The 16,802-nt window shown below is 50.7% G+C and overlaps 3 protein-coding genes across 5 annotated transcripts; 2 read left to right on the top strand and 1 right to left on the bottom strand.

The window, feature by feature from the left end:
* Positions 1–402: 402 nt before the first annotated feature.
* BSCL2 (BSCL2 lipid droplet biogenesis associated, seipin) lies at positions 403–12,138 on the top strand. Of its 3 annotated transcripts, XM_074336498.2 has the most exons (13): positions 403–455; positions 759–837; positions 2,675–2,871; positions 4,358–4,674; positions 5,881–5,962; positions 8,963–9,106; positions 9,897–10,031; positions 10,209–10,306; positions 10,902–11,043; positions 11,188–11,254; positions 11,410–11,481; positions 11,576–11,656; positions 11,795–12,138. In XM_074336498.2, exons 3-13 carry the CDS (start codon positions 2,791–2,793, stop codon positions 11,935–11,937), a joined length of 1,362 nt encoding a protein of 453 aa, XP_074192599.1. In that variant the 5' UTR covers positions 403–455; positions 759–837; positions 2,675–2,790; the 3' UTR covers positions 11,938–12,138. The 3 variants fall into 3 exon arrangements, with proteins under 3 accessions (XP_074192599.1, XP_019569470.2, XP_019569471.1); XM_019713911.3 differs by lacking the exon at positions 403–455 and having other exon boundaries at positions 602–837; XM_019713912.3 differs by lacking the exons at positions 403–455; positions 759–837; positions 2,675–2,871 and adding an exon at positions 3,705–3,938.
* Positions 783–2,347, bottom strand: GNG3 (G protein subunit gamma 3). The gene is made up of 3 exons (XM_019713915.3): positions 2,071–2,347; positions 1,568–1,667; positions 783–1,290 (listed from the first exon to the last, which is right to left on the bottom strand). The coding sequence occupies exons 2-3, from the start codon at positions 1,664–1,666 to the stop codon at positions 1,162–1,164; spliced, it is 228 nt and encodes a 75-aa protein (XP_019569474.1). The 5' UTR covers position 1,667; positions 2,071–2,347; the 3' UTR covers positions 783–1,161.
* Positions 12,139–12,286: 148 nt separating the features above from the next.
* On the top strand, positions 12,287–16,306 carry LRRN4CL (LRRN4 C-terminal like). The gene is made up of 2 exons (XM_019713913.3): positions 12,287–13,001; positions 13,441–16,306. Exon 2 carries the CDS (start codon positions 13,446–13,448, stop codon positions 14,139–14,141), a length of 696 nt encoding a protein of 231 aa, XP_019569472.2. The 5' UTR covers positions 12,287–13,001; positions 13,441–13,445; the 3' UTR covers positions 14,142–16,306.
* Positions 16,307–16,802: the final 496 nt, after the last annotated feature.

Below are 16,802 nucleotides of genomic sequence, written 5' to 3'. Positions count from 1 at the left end.
TGTTTGCTGGAGTTACCCCTGTCCCATGATCCTTGGCTATAGCCTCCCGTGTGCCTTCACCTGGAATCGGGGCGGGGTGGAGGAGGGAACGTCAGCTTCCAGAGGGGGTTGGTGAGAGTGGGTATTGAGTTGGCGAAGGCACGAGCAGCCATTTTAAGACCAGACGAGCACCGAGGGGACCATATTGAGAACTGGTGGATGCCTCGGGCCGCCATTTTAAGAATGGGACTGGCGTAGAAACCCTGTACGGTGAAACGCAGTGACGTAAGGCCGCCATGTTGGCGCTGGTCCCTGGCGGCGGCCATCTTGGGAAGGGACCAGATGTGGGCGCGGCCATCTTAGAGGTAAAACCGGCCCCTTCGCGGGAACTGGAACCAAGCTCCTCCCCTCCGTTACTGGGTTCATCCTGTCTGCAACTGCCCTCCTGAACCCCCTCCCTAAATCCATCCCGTTCGGTCTGTTTTCAGTTTCACTTGCCTTCATTGTTCATTGCCCGTGAGTGAGTGTGTGTGTGTGTGTGTGTGCGCGCGCGCGTGCTCTCTCTCCGTAGACTCTAGGTGTCTGTTGTGACTTAATTCTTCCACTTGAGACGCTCTCTCGCTCCCACCACCTCTCGCCCTCTCCCAACCCCACTGATCTCGGATCCTAGACAATGTCTAACCTGCTTTGACTGGCTGGCCCTGTTCCCTGGGTATGGCACGCCTTTCAACTGCTGCAGCCACCCCCACATCTGTTGACTGATGATCCTCTCCCCCAAGAACGCTAACACAGGAGCTGTCCTCTGAGATTCTGCATGACTTTATTCTTCAAATGGCTTTACCCTTCCAATAGCTCCAGGTGAGACTGAGAGCAAGCACCCGGCCCATCCCTCTCTCCATTGTCTGAGCGGGTCACAGAGGGAAGCGGGCAGGACGTTGGCAGAGTCTGATGGCCCTTGTATGGGTGGAGCAAAGGGTGCTTGGGGTTAGCCACAGTGGGCGAGGAAATGGAGTTGACAGATATGTGAGGGAGGGCCTTGTGCTTCAGATAACCTCACAGGGTTGAGCAAGGACTAGGAAAGGGATGCAGGGACCCTCAGGGGCTGACGCCAGTTACTGACCTAAAGAAGGGTCTAGGAGACGGAAAGGAAAGGTGAGGAGGTGTGAGGAAGGACAGGGCAGCTCAGAGGAGGGCACAGAAGAACTTCTTCTCCCGGAAGGGATTCTCTGAAGTGGGCACAGGGGTGATGAGGGGATCCTCACAGGCGTGGGCATCACAGTAAGTCATCAGGTCTGCTGCTGCCTTGGAAACCTGGGGCAAAGCCAGGAGGGGAACTGTTAGCCAGAAGCCCTGAAAGGGACTGCAGCTTCCCTTCCCAAATGGGTTATTGTATACCATCTATAACATTCCTTAAGACAGTCTTCTCTTCCCTCATCCCCCACAGAGGCCTGGGGACATCTCTCCTTACAGAGCCCGGGCGTCCTCCCCTCATCTCAGGGAGTCAAGAAAAAAAAAGCATCCCTTATCCTGAGGTTTGGGAACCTACAGCACAGCTGGGACAACTAATAGGATCCAGGGTCCCACCCACCTTTATCCGGCACAAGCTGGCCTCAATCTTAAGCTGTTCCACCATCTTGCGGGCTTGCCCAATACTCATAGTGCTGTTCACAGGGGTCTCCCCTTTCATCCTGGAGAAAAGAGAGGGACAGCTCAGCATGATAGGGCCCTGCACAATCTCAACTGAAGGCCCCCCTCCATGCTCACTCCTCAAAAACCTTTACAAAGCTGGATCATGTGCCCCGATGTTTTCTTCTCTTTATCCCCATCTTCCAGTGTGGCCTTTCCCATCCCTGTCTTCCTCGGCTGAGGAAATGGAGAGGGTGGGATGAGATGCTCCCCAGACTCCCATATGGCCTGGGCCACAGATCATTATACGTACAAACAATTTAAGGCTTTTCAGACTCTCAAGCTATATGTGTTCCCAGCTCTGAAAGCCTCAACCAGAAAGAGCCCCTCCCTGATGGGACGGCATAAAATCTCCACCTGCCCCCTTGAGCCCCCAGGGAAGAAAGCAAGATGCTTCTGACTCACCTGAGGCCAGAGGCGGCAGCAGCCCTGGGGAGTAGGGTCAGTGGGGTACACCAAAACCTGCCTTAGATGGATGCCCCACCTTGCAGGGAGTTGCAGCTGAAAGTATCTGATACAGCAGCAGAAGTATCTTATCCAGAGAAGGCCACTGGGGAGGATCAGGTCAGTGGACTGTTGAGGGCTAGTCCCAGTTTCTGCAGCTCAAACGCTACCCAGACAGCTGGTACCTGAAGGATGAAGGATGCTAGAAGGAGCTGCTCAGATTCTGGAGCATACCAACTGCCTGGCCAATGGGGGAGTCTGGCTGCTGCCTTGCAGCCCCTGTGCACTCCCCCACTGTTACTGTCTCACTACCTGCCCCTCCCCCATTGCAGGCATTCTATGTCTGGGCTAGAGCCCTCCCCAAAGGAGCTGGAGGAAGCTGAGGCCTAGACAGACTCCCCCCACAAATGGGGTGGTCTGGACCTGTGACAGCCCCTGCAGTAGAGTCTGCAGGGGACCCTGCGCATTTGAAAATCAGACATCAGCTGGGCAGTCGCCCCCCTCATCCCCTCCTTTCTCTATTCTGATACTGCATTTATCAAGTGAATCTTCGTTTCTCTCCCAGGGACCCTCCACTCCCCATATCCAGGAAAATGTGATGAGCTACAGGTATCAGCTCCTAAATCACCACTTCGCCCAGCCACAAGTGACTCGCAAGATCCAGCGAGGTACGTCAGGAAGATGTCTAAAGAAATGGCAGACCAAAAAGAAGCTGGAGGAAAAGAGGCGTACAGAGACCAGATGAAAGAATCGGACAAAGAGGTAGGGGCATTGTGGGGAGAGTCAATGGGGGTTTCTGGGAATAGATGGGCTTCCTGAGTGCGGGTGGGGGTGTTGGTCTGAGAGATTACCTCCCACGCCTGCATCGCTGTGCTTGGTGCTGTGGGTGATGCAAAGATGCCAACAACACTGACTTTACCCTCAGAAGGCTCTTATTTGGGGTGAATAGACATAACAAAACAGAAGGTGCCGCCTTCCGAGACCTAGTCTAGATAATATGCTGTGGGGACTCTGAGAGAGTTTAGTTAGGGTCAGAGGAGATAGATCACGCATCGTAAAAGCTGGAGGTAAAATGGGTCTGAAATGCTACCACTCTAGTGAATGGTGGACAGTCCGAGCGCCGGCGCATGGCGCAAGGGGCTGCAACGTACTCCGAGCGATGCCTTGGATGCCTACGGTCCAAAGACCTGTGGGTGATTAAAGTCAGCGCCAGCTGGCTGCCGAACATTCTCCCCCCTTTCGGGGTTTAGATGGAGGGTGGTTAAGGTGTAGACCGAGGGCCATGATTGCGGCCTCGAAAGCCGGGCCGAGGGGGATGCTATGACTCATAGCATCTCCTGGATATATCTTGGGGGCCTGGTGGGAGGCGCCTTTCCCCTTTGGTCATGGCAACTGGAGAGTGACGGACCACCGCGAGAAATAGTGGGGAGCGCGCGGAGGCGGGGAGCCCAGCAGTCGGGAGGGCCCCGCCTCTCGCACCTAGCCCCGCCCCTTGCCGTGCCCCTCCCCTGGACGAGGCCCTCCCCCCGGGGCTACATAGGCAGCCGGCGGAAGGAGGCGGGGCTTACCCGGGAGGCGGAAGTCCCTCTCGCCGTTGCCTAGGCAGCGCGCGAGGCTGGTGAGTCTGCGGAGCTCTGGCACCCGTCGGTCTGGTTTTTTCCACGGTGGCGCGGTTAAGTCGGGGCTTCCGGCGCTGCGCCCACCCGCGAGCCGGTGGGGGCTGGCAGGGAGCGGACCTAGGCTGCAGGACGCCCTACCCGGCGTGGGTCGCGGGCCGGTAGGCGAGCGAGCGCAGCTCCAGGAGGAGAGGAGAAACTCGAGAGGCAATTGTGAGTGCGCTTCGCCTGCTTGCTTTGAGTCTGGCTGTGCAACCTTAGGCAAGTCGCGCATTCTTTCCCTGCACCACCTGTGTGGATTGTGTCATCGTGTGTAAAAGCGCCTTGTGAGAATTTTAAGGTGCCCATCCTCTATGTTACGTATGGCTATGAATATCGAGGTGGCCTGCCCCAGAATCATGTGGCCCGAGAACGAGTTTAAATGAGGAGCTCTGGCACTGGGGGTGAACAAAGCCAAGTGAAGGAAAGGGGATAATTGACTGAAAAACACATTTGGAGAAAGGTCATAGGAAACAAAGCCTCTGCTGTGTCCTGCAATCTCTGGTTCCTCAAAGCCAGCCCAGTAATCTTGTCCCTTTTGTCCCCACCTTTCCGTGGAAAGAAGCCATTCTTCCCCATCTGTCTTTTTCCAGGAACCTCCAGCTGCTTCATCCCATGGCCAGGGGTGGCATCCAGGTGGCAAAACAGCTAGGAACTCAAGGCCTGAACCCGGGGCCAGACCCTCTGCAGTCTCCACCATGGTCAACGACCCACCAGTACCTGCCATGCTGTGGGCCCAGGAGGTGGGCCACGTGTTGGCAGGCCGTGCCCGAAAGCTGCTGCTGCAATTTGGGGTGTTCTTCTGTACCATCCTCCTCCTGCTCTGGGTGTCTGTCTTTCTCTATGGTTCCTTCTACTATTCCTACATGCCGACAGTCAGCCACCTCAGCCCTGTGCATTTCTACTACAGGTGAGAGGGATCTTCTATCACGGAGGAATCCTGTGGGAGAATTGCTGCAAGGGCCCTTAGAGCTTTTCAGTTCAACCCCTTCATTTACAGAGGAGGAAACTTGGGTCCAGTGTGCTTATATGACTTCTTACCTTTCACAGCCCAAGGCTGGAGTGAGTTTGGGCTGATAGGGCTCTAGGGTCCTAGCTCTACCTCTGGTTGAAAAGAAGAAAAAAAAAAGAAGAGGAAATTCTCCTTCTAGACTGTCATTATGAGGGTCAGTTCCATTTAGGTTGGATCAGACTTCTCTCAGGGCCACAGAAGACATTTGAGCCTAGCCAACCCCTTGGGTCATCTCAGAACTAACCTGGCCTGTATTAGAGGCGGTATTAGGAAAGCAGTAATCTGCCTTTTACGTTACTTCTTTCCATTCCCGATAGTCTACTGCACAATCGAGATTATGGAAACACAAGGTAACTGGTTATGTAACCCCCCCCCCCCCCCCCCGAGTCCTGCTCCTTCCTATTTTACACACCCTGCCACATTCTCTCCCCTTCTCTCAACAATGGTGATAGGACCAATCAAGAGCTACTGATAAGGGCATTATTATCAATGGTCTAAAGTTGTTTTTCCCTGTCCTGAGTTCCTGGTCATGAGCTGTAATTTCTAAGGCAGAGCTGCTTAAATTTTTAAGAATCATGGATCTCCTGAAAGCTATGGCTCCTCCTGCCATAAAAATGTATCTTCATGCCCATGTTTATGCTGCACACTCACGCCCATGTGCAGTTTTGCCTACAACTAGAGGGGGTTCATAGCCTTTTAAAGACCATCTGTGGATCCCTTGTGAGGAGTTATCTCAAACTAGGCCCCAGACCAGACTATTGAATCAGAATCTGGAGGTGGGCCCAGGCATCTACATTTTTATCAAGCTCCCCAAGTTGAGTTTTTAGAATCACTTAAGTCTGAAACTATTCAACTGAGTGTCCATAGAGTCTCATCTAAGAATGTCTTCTCTCATAAGAGGAAATAAGCTGAAATAGCAGTAAGAGAATGAGAATCACTTGGATCCCCTGGTTGCATTTCTCCATCTCTCTCTGTAACAGAGAAGGGTGCCTGCTCTGGGAGAAGAGGTGGGGGATAGGGAGTGTTAAGGGGCCAATGAGGGGTGTGGGTTAGGGTAAGGCAGACTCCATAACTTAGCAGAGTGTCATCCCCATTCTCATTTAGGACCGACTGTGACCCCTCCACCTCCTTACTCTGCTCCTTTCCTGTTGCCAACGTGTCCCTAGCTAAGAGTGGACGTGACCGCGTGAGTATTGAAGCTGAAGAGGGGTTGCATTAGCACTTTGGTGCCTTGAAATAGGAAGGCTTGAGAAAGAGCTGGAGAACAGGGATTGAGTAATAGAGACTAAGGAAGGAAGGCTGTCAAGGAGAATGCAAGTCTAAGTGAATTGTATGGATTGTTTCCTGCAGTGTTCTTCTCAAATTGTTTCAGCCAGGCCACATCTACTAGATGAGGTATATTTTAGACCTAAATGAACCTAACTTAACAAATCAACTAGTTAATTGGACTAGGATGGAATCTACCCAAGAGTTTTGAAAGCTTGTATGTAAAATTATGAAACTATTGACAAATATGTGTGGCCTGCCATTACAAAGGGTACTGGGCCGGAGGACTGGCCAGGTGCCAGTATGACATCAGCAAACCTGGCAACCCTAAGAAATGCAGCCTGGGAATGCATCCTTTTTTATTAGGCAAGCTGGGGGAGGCTCTGGAAAAGGGTAGGATCCCTGAACACTTCAAAAGGACATTAGAGGAGCAACATCATTTCTAATCACCAGAGTTGTTGGAGCTGCCAGCCAGCGACATATTCGAAGTAATCAGTGGTCAACCTTACTTTCAGAATTTAAAAATCATTTGAAAATTATTTTTCAAAAATGGTACTTGGGAGGACACTGACTTTAAGATAGAAAACACAGGATAGAAATAAATGGTCACTGAAGGAAGGAGTGTAAGGAAAGGAGTATAGAGTCGGGTTCCCTGGGATTGGCGTGCAGACTGGCATTACTTGACAATATAAATAACCTGGGAGACTGTGTCTCCCAGGTTATTTATAAACGGTAAAACTTTCCGTTTTACCACCAAGTAGCCGTACGCTATTAAATGTACCAGGTTAGATGAGTGGGCCCCAAATGGAAGATGTCAAAGTAGTGAGGTAGAATGTTGCACGTTGCAAGACAGATTTTTCGTCATAGTGCTACTGCTCAGAAAAGGAACTTGGAGATTGTAGAATTTTCTGTGAAGATGTTGATTCTATGGGCTTCTGTGGCAATGATGATGATGATGGTAACTAATAATAATAATAGGAATATATTGAGAGGATTAGGAACACAGCCTCAGGACCTCTGCCCCTGGAATGGCGCATGCAGTTGTGTGGCTGCCCATTGTGGAGATCACAGAGGTGATACAGAGAGCCTAAAGCAATCAGGTGCAAGGCTGCTGGATGAGGAACAAAGGGAAAGTTGAAGCATAGGGGGCGATCCAGCCCAAGGCCCCGAAAATTAAAGCAGGTTGATCGTTTTGTTCATTTGCAGTGAACGCTTTTGAATGGATAGATGGATGGATGAAATAATGTGTCTACCCTGTGTGTAACACCTTGCTAGAAGGAGATGTGGTCTTGCTCTCAAGGAGTCCACAGGACTAACAGAATTCTATATATTATAAGAATTGCAAAGTGTAAGATGCAGATTCTGCCTTTTAGAAGAATCTGTGAAGAATTTGAGAGGTCGGTGTGAGACTATGGAGATGGTGAGGCTCAAAGTGGACCTTTTAAGGAAGGGTGAATATTGTGGGAATGGGGAATTGGGGGCAGAGTCTGCCTATCAGGTAGACACGTGTGGACAAAGGCATGGAGTCAGTCAGAAGGTTCTGGTATCAGATTCTGTGGATCCCCTTGGAGGAGAGGACATTGAGACACAATTACTAGTTAAAAAAAAATACATCTATGTATATATACACACATACACACACACAAAACAGCTTTACTGAGATGTGTCACATTCCATACAACTCATTTAAAATTTACAGCTCAGTCATTTTTAGTGTAGTCACAGAGTTGAGCAGCCATCACTACAGTCAGCTTTAGAGCATTTTTATTACCCCCAAAAGAAACCCATACCCATTAGCTAGTAGTCACTCCCCATTTCCCTTCAGCCCACCCAGAGAACTGTTTTGATGTTTCAAAGAATTCAGAGAAATAATTGGCTTAGATTCATTTGGCCTCTATAGAAGGGTAGGAATCTCATGGAATCCATTTTTTTTCCCTATGACTTTATTCAGAACATTTTGCAAATTAGATTTTACAATTAGAAGTTCAATCTGCTACTACATAAGTTGCAAACTTTTCAAAACACTACAGAAAATCCTTTGTTTCTTTGGATTTTTCTGTTTGAAATCCATTCTTTTTTTCAACAAATAATTCAGACAGAAAATAAGAATCTGTATAGAACTTGGATCACTGGCTTTCCACCTTTTACCCTAGTGATAAAATATTCAGAGGACCGTCAGTCGTGTCCAGATTTTGGAGCTGGTTCGCTATGGGCTAGGGCAGTGTTTTTCAACTTTTTTTTTCCTCCTTAAATCCATTCCCTCTTTTGTTAAAAGCAAAAGCTTTCCCATCACCCCTGTGAATCTTATATACCATGCTGAGAGGGTCGTGTTACAGGAAAATAGTTGAATATAGGATTAGAGGAATATAGGAATGGTCAGGAAGAACTAGGGTATGTTTGGTGGCAAGTCTTTAACCTTTTGAGGTTAATCCCAGAGAAGGAGCCTTCCCACTATGAGTCTCGGTTCTGCCAACGGAACCAACATAAGGGACCCAGAATGACATCAAGATGATCTGGAGCGACAATGACTGCAAGACCTGGCTAGGGAGATGATGAGCGTTTCTGGCACTTGGTTAATTAATAATGTCAGTGAAGGCAGGTTATGCCCAGGGGGGTGGCCTCCTGAGGACAGGCCTGAGTCACAGATGGCCCACTTGGCAACACGATGGTTCTCTTTTGGAAAAGAAATGTGACAAAGCCTCTTTCTCGGAACAGCAGTGGGACTAAGATCTCAGAAGTGGGAGGGACCCGGCCACCACTAGGGGGCAGCACATTCTTGGGATGAGAGAGCTGGAGAGGACTGTTAATAATGCTAACCAAGGGGGTTGTAGCAGAGTGTTTGGAGGGGCTGGGGGGGGGACAGGGACCGTACAATTTCCAAGTACACATTTTTGAGGAGAGATGGGGCTACCTCGGACAGGTGCTGATGTATGGACAGCCGTACCGCGTTACCTTAGAGCTTGAGCTGCCAGAGTCCCCTGTGAATCAAGGTTTGGGCATGTTCTTGGTCACCATTTCGTGCTACACCAGAGGCGGCCGAATCATCTCCACTTCTTCACGCTCCGTAAGTGTTCGTGGCCTCTATGGGAGGGTGTGGAGAATGACGACAGATGTTAGAATATCTGGGTTGGCCTTCAGGAGAAAACATCCTAGCTCTGAGGTCACAAGACACATCCAGATAGGCAAGGGGACTCAGTTTACCAAGTCAGACAGACAGCCCCAGATATCTAGTGGCCACGTCCAGCTTTGGGGTAAAGTCTGAAGAGTGGAGCCGCTCTGAAAATGGGCTTCTTGGGAGCCAGACAGACATGGGCTCGAATCCTCACTCACGAACATACTAGCTGAGGGGCAGCTTACTGACCCCCTTGGTTATAAAGTATTATCAATGGTATGGTGGTAACTCCCTATAGTAAGACTAGTTTGGATTCAGTCAGGAAATGCAAAGTGCTTATTAGCACGTAGTGGGTATTCAGTGAATGTTAGACTCCATTCTTAATTGTCAATAAAACCACATCATGAAAGCAAATCCCAACATGTCTCCACAGGGGAAAAAGCCTCAGATGGTGTACTGGGGCTTAATGTGCTCTGGATTATAGAACCATTTGGGGGAAAGTTAGATCAGAGAGAGTGTTAGGCTTGCCCTAGGAAGGTTTCTTAGAAGAGGCGCCTCTCAGGGACAGCACTCAAGCATTTGGAACAGTTGGGTCAAGACTTGGGGGAACACGATAGGAGGTGAAAGTGAGGGAGCAGGGGCCCTGAGGAAGAAGCAGCCTTCATAGACTCTCAGGGGTGACTGAGGGGCCGTGGGAACCTGGGGGTATCAGTCCCCAACCTCTCCCTCCTGGCCCTGGCAGGTGATGCTGCATTACCGCTCAGACCTTCTCCAGATGATTGACACACTGGTCTTCTCTAGCCTCCTGCTGTTTGGCTTTGCAGAGCAGAAGCAGCTCCTGGAGGTGGAGCTGTACCCGGAGTACAGAGAGAACTCGGTAAGGGAGGTGAAGGAGGACTAGGAGACAGCCCTCCCCATAAGCCCAGACTTCTGCCTGAGGAGCCTCTGGGCTCGGTCAGGAGGGACAGCAGCAGAGGCTGGAAGTGGGCCCCAGATTGTCAGGAGCAGGATCCCGGCCTGACACGGCTACCATCCTCCCCCCTGGCCCCTGTAGTATGTGCCGACCACCGGAGCATTTATCGAGGTCCACAGCAAGCGCATCCAGCTGTATGGCGCCTACCTCCGCATCCATGCCCACTTCTCTGGGCTCAGGTAAGGAACCCCTGAAGTGAGCCTCGGCGGCTCTCATGAGGCCGCCAAGTGAAGAGGGTCCTAAGCAGAGGTAACAGGTTTTACCTGGGCCACAGGTTCTCAACGCTGGCTGCACGTCAGGCTATCAATTCCCCGGGGAACCTTTTTTTTTCCTTTTTTGAGGTCACATTGGTACAACATTGTAAGTTTCCAGTGTACAATATAATGTGACATCTGCATATACCACAGCATGCTCACCACCAAAAATCTGTTTTCCGTCTGTCACCATATAGTTGACCCTCTTTACCCATTTCGCTCTCCCTCCGCCCCCCTGCCCCTCTGATAACCACCAATCTGCAGTCTGCCTCCATGAGTCTGTGTTTGTTTTGTTTTGCTTGTTCATTTGATTCCTGGGGAACTTTTTAAAAATACCGATGCCTGGGCCCTGTCCCCAGACCAACTGAACCGGAATCTGTTAGGTCCACATCTGGCCATCAGACTTTTTGGAGGCGCCTTAGGGAGTGCTGATGTGCAGCCAGAGTTGAGAACTGCTCTCTTATGAGAAGGCTGGTGCTCTCCGGTGACTGCTACCTTCTGTCCCTTCTTCCTGCTTCAGGTACCTGCTGTACAACTTCCCAATGACCTGCGCCTTCGTCGGTGTTGCCAGCAACTTCACCTTCCTCAGCGTCATCGTGCTCTTCAGCTACATGCAGTGGGTGTGGGGAGGCATCTGGCCCCGACACCGCTTCGCTTTGCAGGTCGCAAAGGACCCCTTCCTCTTCCCTTCCTGATCCTTCTCTGACTGGGGAATGAGCCAGGGCACGTTGGGGGCTCGGGCTGCAGGGCCCTGATCACTGGGGAAGGAAGGCAGTCCTCACTGCTGAGTGGGTTCTCCTCCATAGGTAAACATCCGAAAAAGAGACGGTTCCCGAAAGGAAGTCCAGGGAAGGATCTCTGCCCGTCAGCCAGGTAAAGGTGATGGCTGGGGACTGGGGGAGAGGGGGCTCCTGCAGCATCCAGTATGAGGCTTCAGGCTCTCCCACACTGGCTGAGGGTCAAAGAAAAAGCACTGCCGTCCAGGCACGGCCTCCCTAGCCCTACCCTGCCCTGCCTTCTACCCCAAGGCCAAGAGGAGTCAACCCAGCTATCAGACATTACAGAGGATGGTGAGAGCCCTGAAGATCCCTCCGGGACAGGTACGGTGCGTCAGCCATCCCTCCCTGCCAACTCCTCCTAGCCCTCTCCTCAGCCTCTTCCAGTCTGACCTCTGCGTTCCCCCTGTGGCTGCAGAAGGCCAGCTGTCTGAGGAAGAGAAACCCGATCAGCAGCCCCTGAGTGGAGAGGAAGAGCTAGAGCCGGAGGCCAGTGATGGTGAGGGGCACCACCCTGCATGGGGACCTGGTTAGGGTGGGGATGGCATGCGAGAGGAAGGATGCCACATTGAGCAGGGAGGGGCCCCTGGTTATCTAATTTCCCATTTGGGATTTTGTTTTTCCCTCCCTGGCCCAGGTTCAGGCTCCTGGGAAGATGCGGCCCTGCTGACAGAGGCCAACCTGCCTGCTTCTGCCCCTGCCCTGGCCCCAGAGACTCTGGGCAGCTCTGAGCCCTCTGGGGGCTCTCTCCGGCAGCACCCCACCTGCTCTAGTTCCTAAAGAGAACAGGGCAGAGTCCTGTGCCACTCTTCAGACTTTACCCCCAAGCTGTACACAGCCACCAGATAACTGGGCTTGTTTGTCTGATTTGGTGAACTGACTCTTCTTCCCTATCCTGATGTGTCTGTGACTTCAGCCCTTTTCCACCTGACCTCTTCCTTTTCCTGTGGCTCCCCCAATAAACTATATTCTTGCCAGGTGCTTCTGACTCTTTGAAGTGATTCAGGGCCATTTGAAAACCTTGGGTCCCCCAGGCATCCCCCACCGCTGATTGGAGGAGGTTGTCTTGTCACGGGCTGCGATGGGGAAGGCCTCCAGACCCTGCACTGTCTTAGCCACAGCTGTTTCCATTCATAAGCCTCGGGAGTGCAAGGAGAGAAAACCTATCTTGTCTGCTCCATCCACGTGACTTATCTCTGGGGAGGGGGTAGTGTAGGGTGGGTCTGGAAAGCTGGGCTACGTCACTCTGCACCCCTCCCTTTCTCTGTCCATTGGGAGGCAGAAGACAGGAAATGACTGTCATGGATGTGGTATGATTTTTACCAAAACAGCATTTTGTAGCCCAAGCCCCATACTATCCACAGCTGTTTTCCTCTCCGTTACCAGCCAGGTGGCCCCCTCCCTTGTGTTCCCTTCCTCATCCCTTCACATGACTTTAGCCTTTGGATTCTCAGCTCCTGGCTGCTTTCCACATTCCAGTCCCCTTTCAGAACCCAGGCATCCTGGCCTCCAGCTGAAACCACTGCGTGTGGCTTCCCCTATCCCTGGCCCCGTGACTCAGGCCTTCTGAAGGGACCAGCCCTCTTGGCACTCACCAGGAAAGGGGCAGGGGGAGGGGGGCTAGGTGGTGACATCACAGTTGAAGGGTATAAAAGCTTAGAGCCAAGCAGAATTGAAATTGAAGACACAAAACCTGACTGCAGCCTGTGCTCCTGGGGACCCCTCGCCCTGACACCCACAGACGTTTGGCCGCAAACTCCCAGTGCATCAAGGCCGAGCACTGGTGAGGGGCTGCGGTGGGCCAGGAGTCGGGAGGTGGGGACCAGGCAGCACTCCTGCGACAGGTGAGTCCTTCTCCTTGTTGTCTCATTTCTGGATTTTTGCATGTGTCCTTGACTGATACTTTACTTAAATCTTTTCTGAGTGGCAGCTGGGAATTACTCCACCTTTCTTCCTTAGGCTGAGTAAATCGTTTCCCCCCCTTCTCCTCACCAGTACTTTATTTATTAACTGTTTCTAGCTGGTTACCCATCTGTCTCCTAACAGACCGTAGTTTACTCTTTTTTGCCCGAAACCAAGCACATAGGCTGTTCAGAAGTTGGTTGACAAATGAGTGTATCTGTCTGTCTTGTTTCTCCCTTTTTTCTGTTCTCTTCTTGGTCCGCAGTGGTGTTTCCTTGTTCGGGGGTGGGCTGGGGGGTTGGGGGTTGGTGAGGCAGAGAGCCTGGAAGGAAGGCCTAGGGGCTGAGCAGCCTTTACTAACCCACCCCCCTTCCCTTCCAGACTCCATGCTGGGCTCTCCCTGCCTTCTGTGGCTCCTGGCTGTCTCCTTCTTGGTTCCCAGAGTGCATCCCTTGGCCCCTGAAGACTTTGAAGAAGGGGAGGAAGATGAGACACCTTTGCCAGCTGTCCTCTGTGACTACGACCGCTGCCGCCACCTGCAGGTGCCCTGCAGGGAACTGCAGAAAGCCAGCCCGACGGCCTGCCTGTGCCCGGGGCTCTCCAGCCCTTTGCAGCCGCCCTCTCCGCCGCGCCTGGGAGAAGTGCACGTGGTGGCCGAGGAGAGCAGTGCGGTAGTGCACTGGTGTGCCCCCTCCTCCCCGGTCCAGCAGTACTGGCTGCTGCTTTGGGAAGGCAGCGGGGCTCCCCAAAAAGGCCCCCCCCTCAACTCTACCATCCGCCGAGCAGAACTGAAGGGACTGAAGCCCGGGGGCGCTTATGTTGTTTGTGTGGTGGCCTCTAACTCGGCAGGAGAGAGCAGCCTGCCCTGGGCAGGTGGCCAGGGCCCCGAGGGCACTGGCGGCCCTTCCTTTGGGCCCTGCGGCCGGCTGGCCGTGCCCCCACGACCTCTCAGCCTGATCCATGCAGCTGTGGGTGTGGGCACGGCGCTGGCTCTGCTGAGCTGTGGCGCCCTGGTCTGGCACTTCTGCCTGCGCCAGCGCTGTGGCTGTCCGCGCCGCGCTCGGCCTGACGCGAGCCTCTGAAGCAGCCCATGGGCATCTCAGCCACGCGGGACCCGCCACCCGGCAAGCGCAGCTGGGGCTCCCAGAGGAGGTGCAGCCCGGGTCCCTCTGAGCCTCTGTGCTCTGCCTGAGAGCTCATGCAGGTCCTGGCTCAGGCTGGGGAAGGAGTATAGAGGGTCTGCAAAGTTTTTCTTAGAGGACCACATAGTAAATGATTTCTGCTTTTGTGGTTCCAGAGGATAAAATCAAAGATATTATATAGGTACTTGTATAACCATGTAACCATTTATAAAAATGTAAAAGCCATTCTTATTCTTAGCTCATGGGCCTTATAAATCAGGCCTGGGCCAGATTTGGTCCATTGGCTGTAGTTAGCAACCTGGCCATATACCTACAGACGGGCTCTGTCACTATGGGTGGCTTCTGTGGGATTTTAAGAATAAGCTGCTGCAGGATAGGAGTTTGAGGCCAAAGGCTACTCCTTCTTCTGCTTTTTGTTTAGATATCCAGGATGGACACACCTGACTCAGAATATCCCCGTGTGTGAGGTGGGTGGAAATAAATAACTGACATGGAGTGGAGAAGAGAGGGACAGCCCAAGCTGCTGTCTGGGACAAGCTTGCATTTTTGCCAGTTTGAAAAATAATAAAATGGGCGGCTGGATGACTCAGTTGGTTACAGCACAAGCGCTGGACAACAGGGTTGCCGGTTCGATTCCCACATGGGCCAGTGAGCTGCACCTTCCACAACTAGATTGAAGACAACGAGCTGCTGCTGAGCTTCCGGAGGGGCGGCCGGATGGCTCAGTTGGTTAGAGTGTGAGCTCTCAACAAGAAGGTTGCTGGTTCAATTCCCGCATGGGATGGTGGGCTGTGGGCTGCGCCCTCTGCAACTAAACATTGAAAACGGCGACTGGACTTGGAGCTGAGCTGCACCCTCCACAACTAGATTGAACGACAATGACTTGGAGCTGCTGGGCCCTGGAGAAACACACCGGTCCCCAATATTCCCCTCAAAATTTAAAATAATAATGATAATAATACAATAATACCAAGGGATTCCCCCCCATGTGTTTATTATGTATCCACTGTAACAACATTAAAGGAAATGTAAAAGGAAAAATTTATTTCATTTTTCATGATCCTTTTCAACTCCCTGTCCACACCCATATTTTTCAGAGTTGTCGACATAATTTTGAATTTATTTTTAAATGAACTGGATGTAGAAAAGCCTAAGTAGCTACAGAGTATAATCCTCACTTTTAGGTCTTACAACATTTTTTTATTACAAAAGTAATACATACTCAAATTTCAAATAATACTGAAGAGTATAAAGTGGAAGTTTCTTCTCCTCAAGAGGTAATAACTGTGCTCAGCAGAGCAGATCTTTCTCTATGCAATGCAAATATTTTCTTCTTTCACTTAGTATCTTATGGACAATGTTCCTTATTGGTAAATCATAGCCTCCTTAGTTATGTTAAACGCTGCATAACTTTCCATTGGAGGATACTCCTTAATGGACAGTGGTCATGGCTCTTTGTTGGAACATTTAAGTTGTCTCCAGTGTTTGCTATGGACATCCTTTGTGGATCCTCACATTTCTGTATTTCTATAGGGTATTTACCTGGAAGTAGGTCACAGAGGCAGTACTATGCAATTTAATCATTGTTAGACTTCTAGAATAAATTTAGAATACGTTTGTTATCTAGGCTACACTTATCACACTGCAGTGAATACTTTGTGCCCTTTTTATTTGCTTCCTGTATCCTCAGCATTTATTCATTTACAAGTAATAAGGACCTACTATCTCATTAAAGACATGCTTTACATGCATTCTCACTTAATCTTCACCACAATTGTTCCAAGAGTTGGTATCACCTTTTGACAGATAAGAAATTTGAGGTTCTAAATGATTTGAAGCTACATGTAAGGAGTTAGGATTTAGGCCCAAACATCCCAACTCCAAAGCTGATGCTCTTCTCTCCACCATGGAGAAGCAAAATAGCATGGTGGTTTATTCAATGCACACTGCATTCACTAAATTCACTAGGGTTTGAATCCTAGCTCTGCTACTTACCAGCTTTGTGATCTTAGGTAAATTATTTCATCTTCCTGTGTCTGTTTCCTGTGACCAATAGTAGCACTTATATGATTGTTGTGATGATTAAATAAGCATTAATCTAAACATTTCTGGTGCATACATTATCAATATCAGTCATTTATTGTCACTCTGCCTATTAAAGAGTAAAAGTGAGTTTCATCTTTGGGGATCTAACAAACCAGGTCTCTGTGGAGAGCTAAGTAATCAAAAAGGACTACACAGCAGGGGAATAAATGCTTATTGGGGTAAATACTAGAGCTGGAGAGGTGGTCAAAACAGGCTTCCCTTAGTAAGCAAATCAGGAATCCAGTTCAAAAACTGAGAATTAAGCAAGCCCACCAAAGAGGCAGGACATCCCAGGCAGAAGCACTGGTAGGTGCAAAGGCCCAGAGCAAGGAGAGGGCCTATTTTGCAATAAGTACAAGTTACACTTAAGTGGTGGGAAATGAAACTGTGCACTAACTACTAACAAAATAGTTACACAATAGTCTTGCCAGGCACTTGAGGTAGGTGCTATTGTTATCCTCACTTTACAGATGGAGCTCTAACAAAAAAAAGGGGCAGGAGGAAGCCAGACTACCA

Source organism: Rhinolophus sinicus, chromosome 14, assembly GCF_057876585.1.
Source record: "Rhinolophus sinicus isolate RSI-liver-muscle chromosome 14, RSI-T2T, whole genome shotgun sequence".
NCBI classification, from domain to species: Eukaryota; Metazoa; Chordata; class Mammalia; order Chiroptera; family Rhinolophidae; genus Rhinolophus; species Rhinolophus sinicus.
The sequence above is the reverse complement of the archived record's forward strand: the minus strand, read 5'-3'. Positions and strand labels throughout refer to the sequence as shown.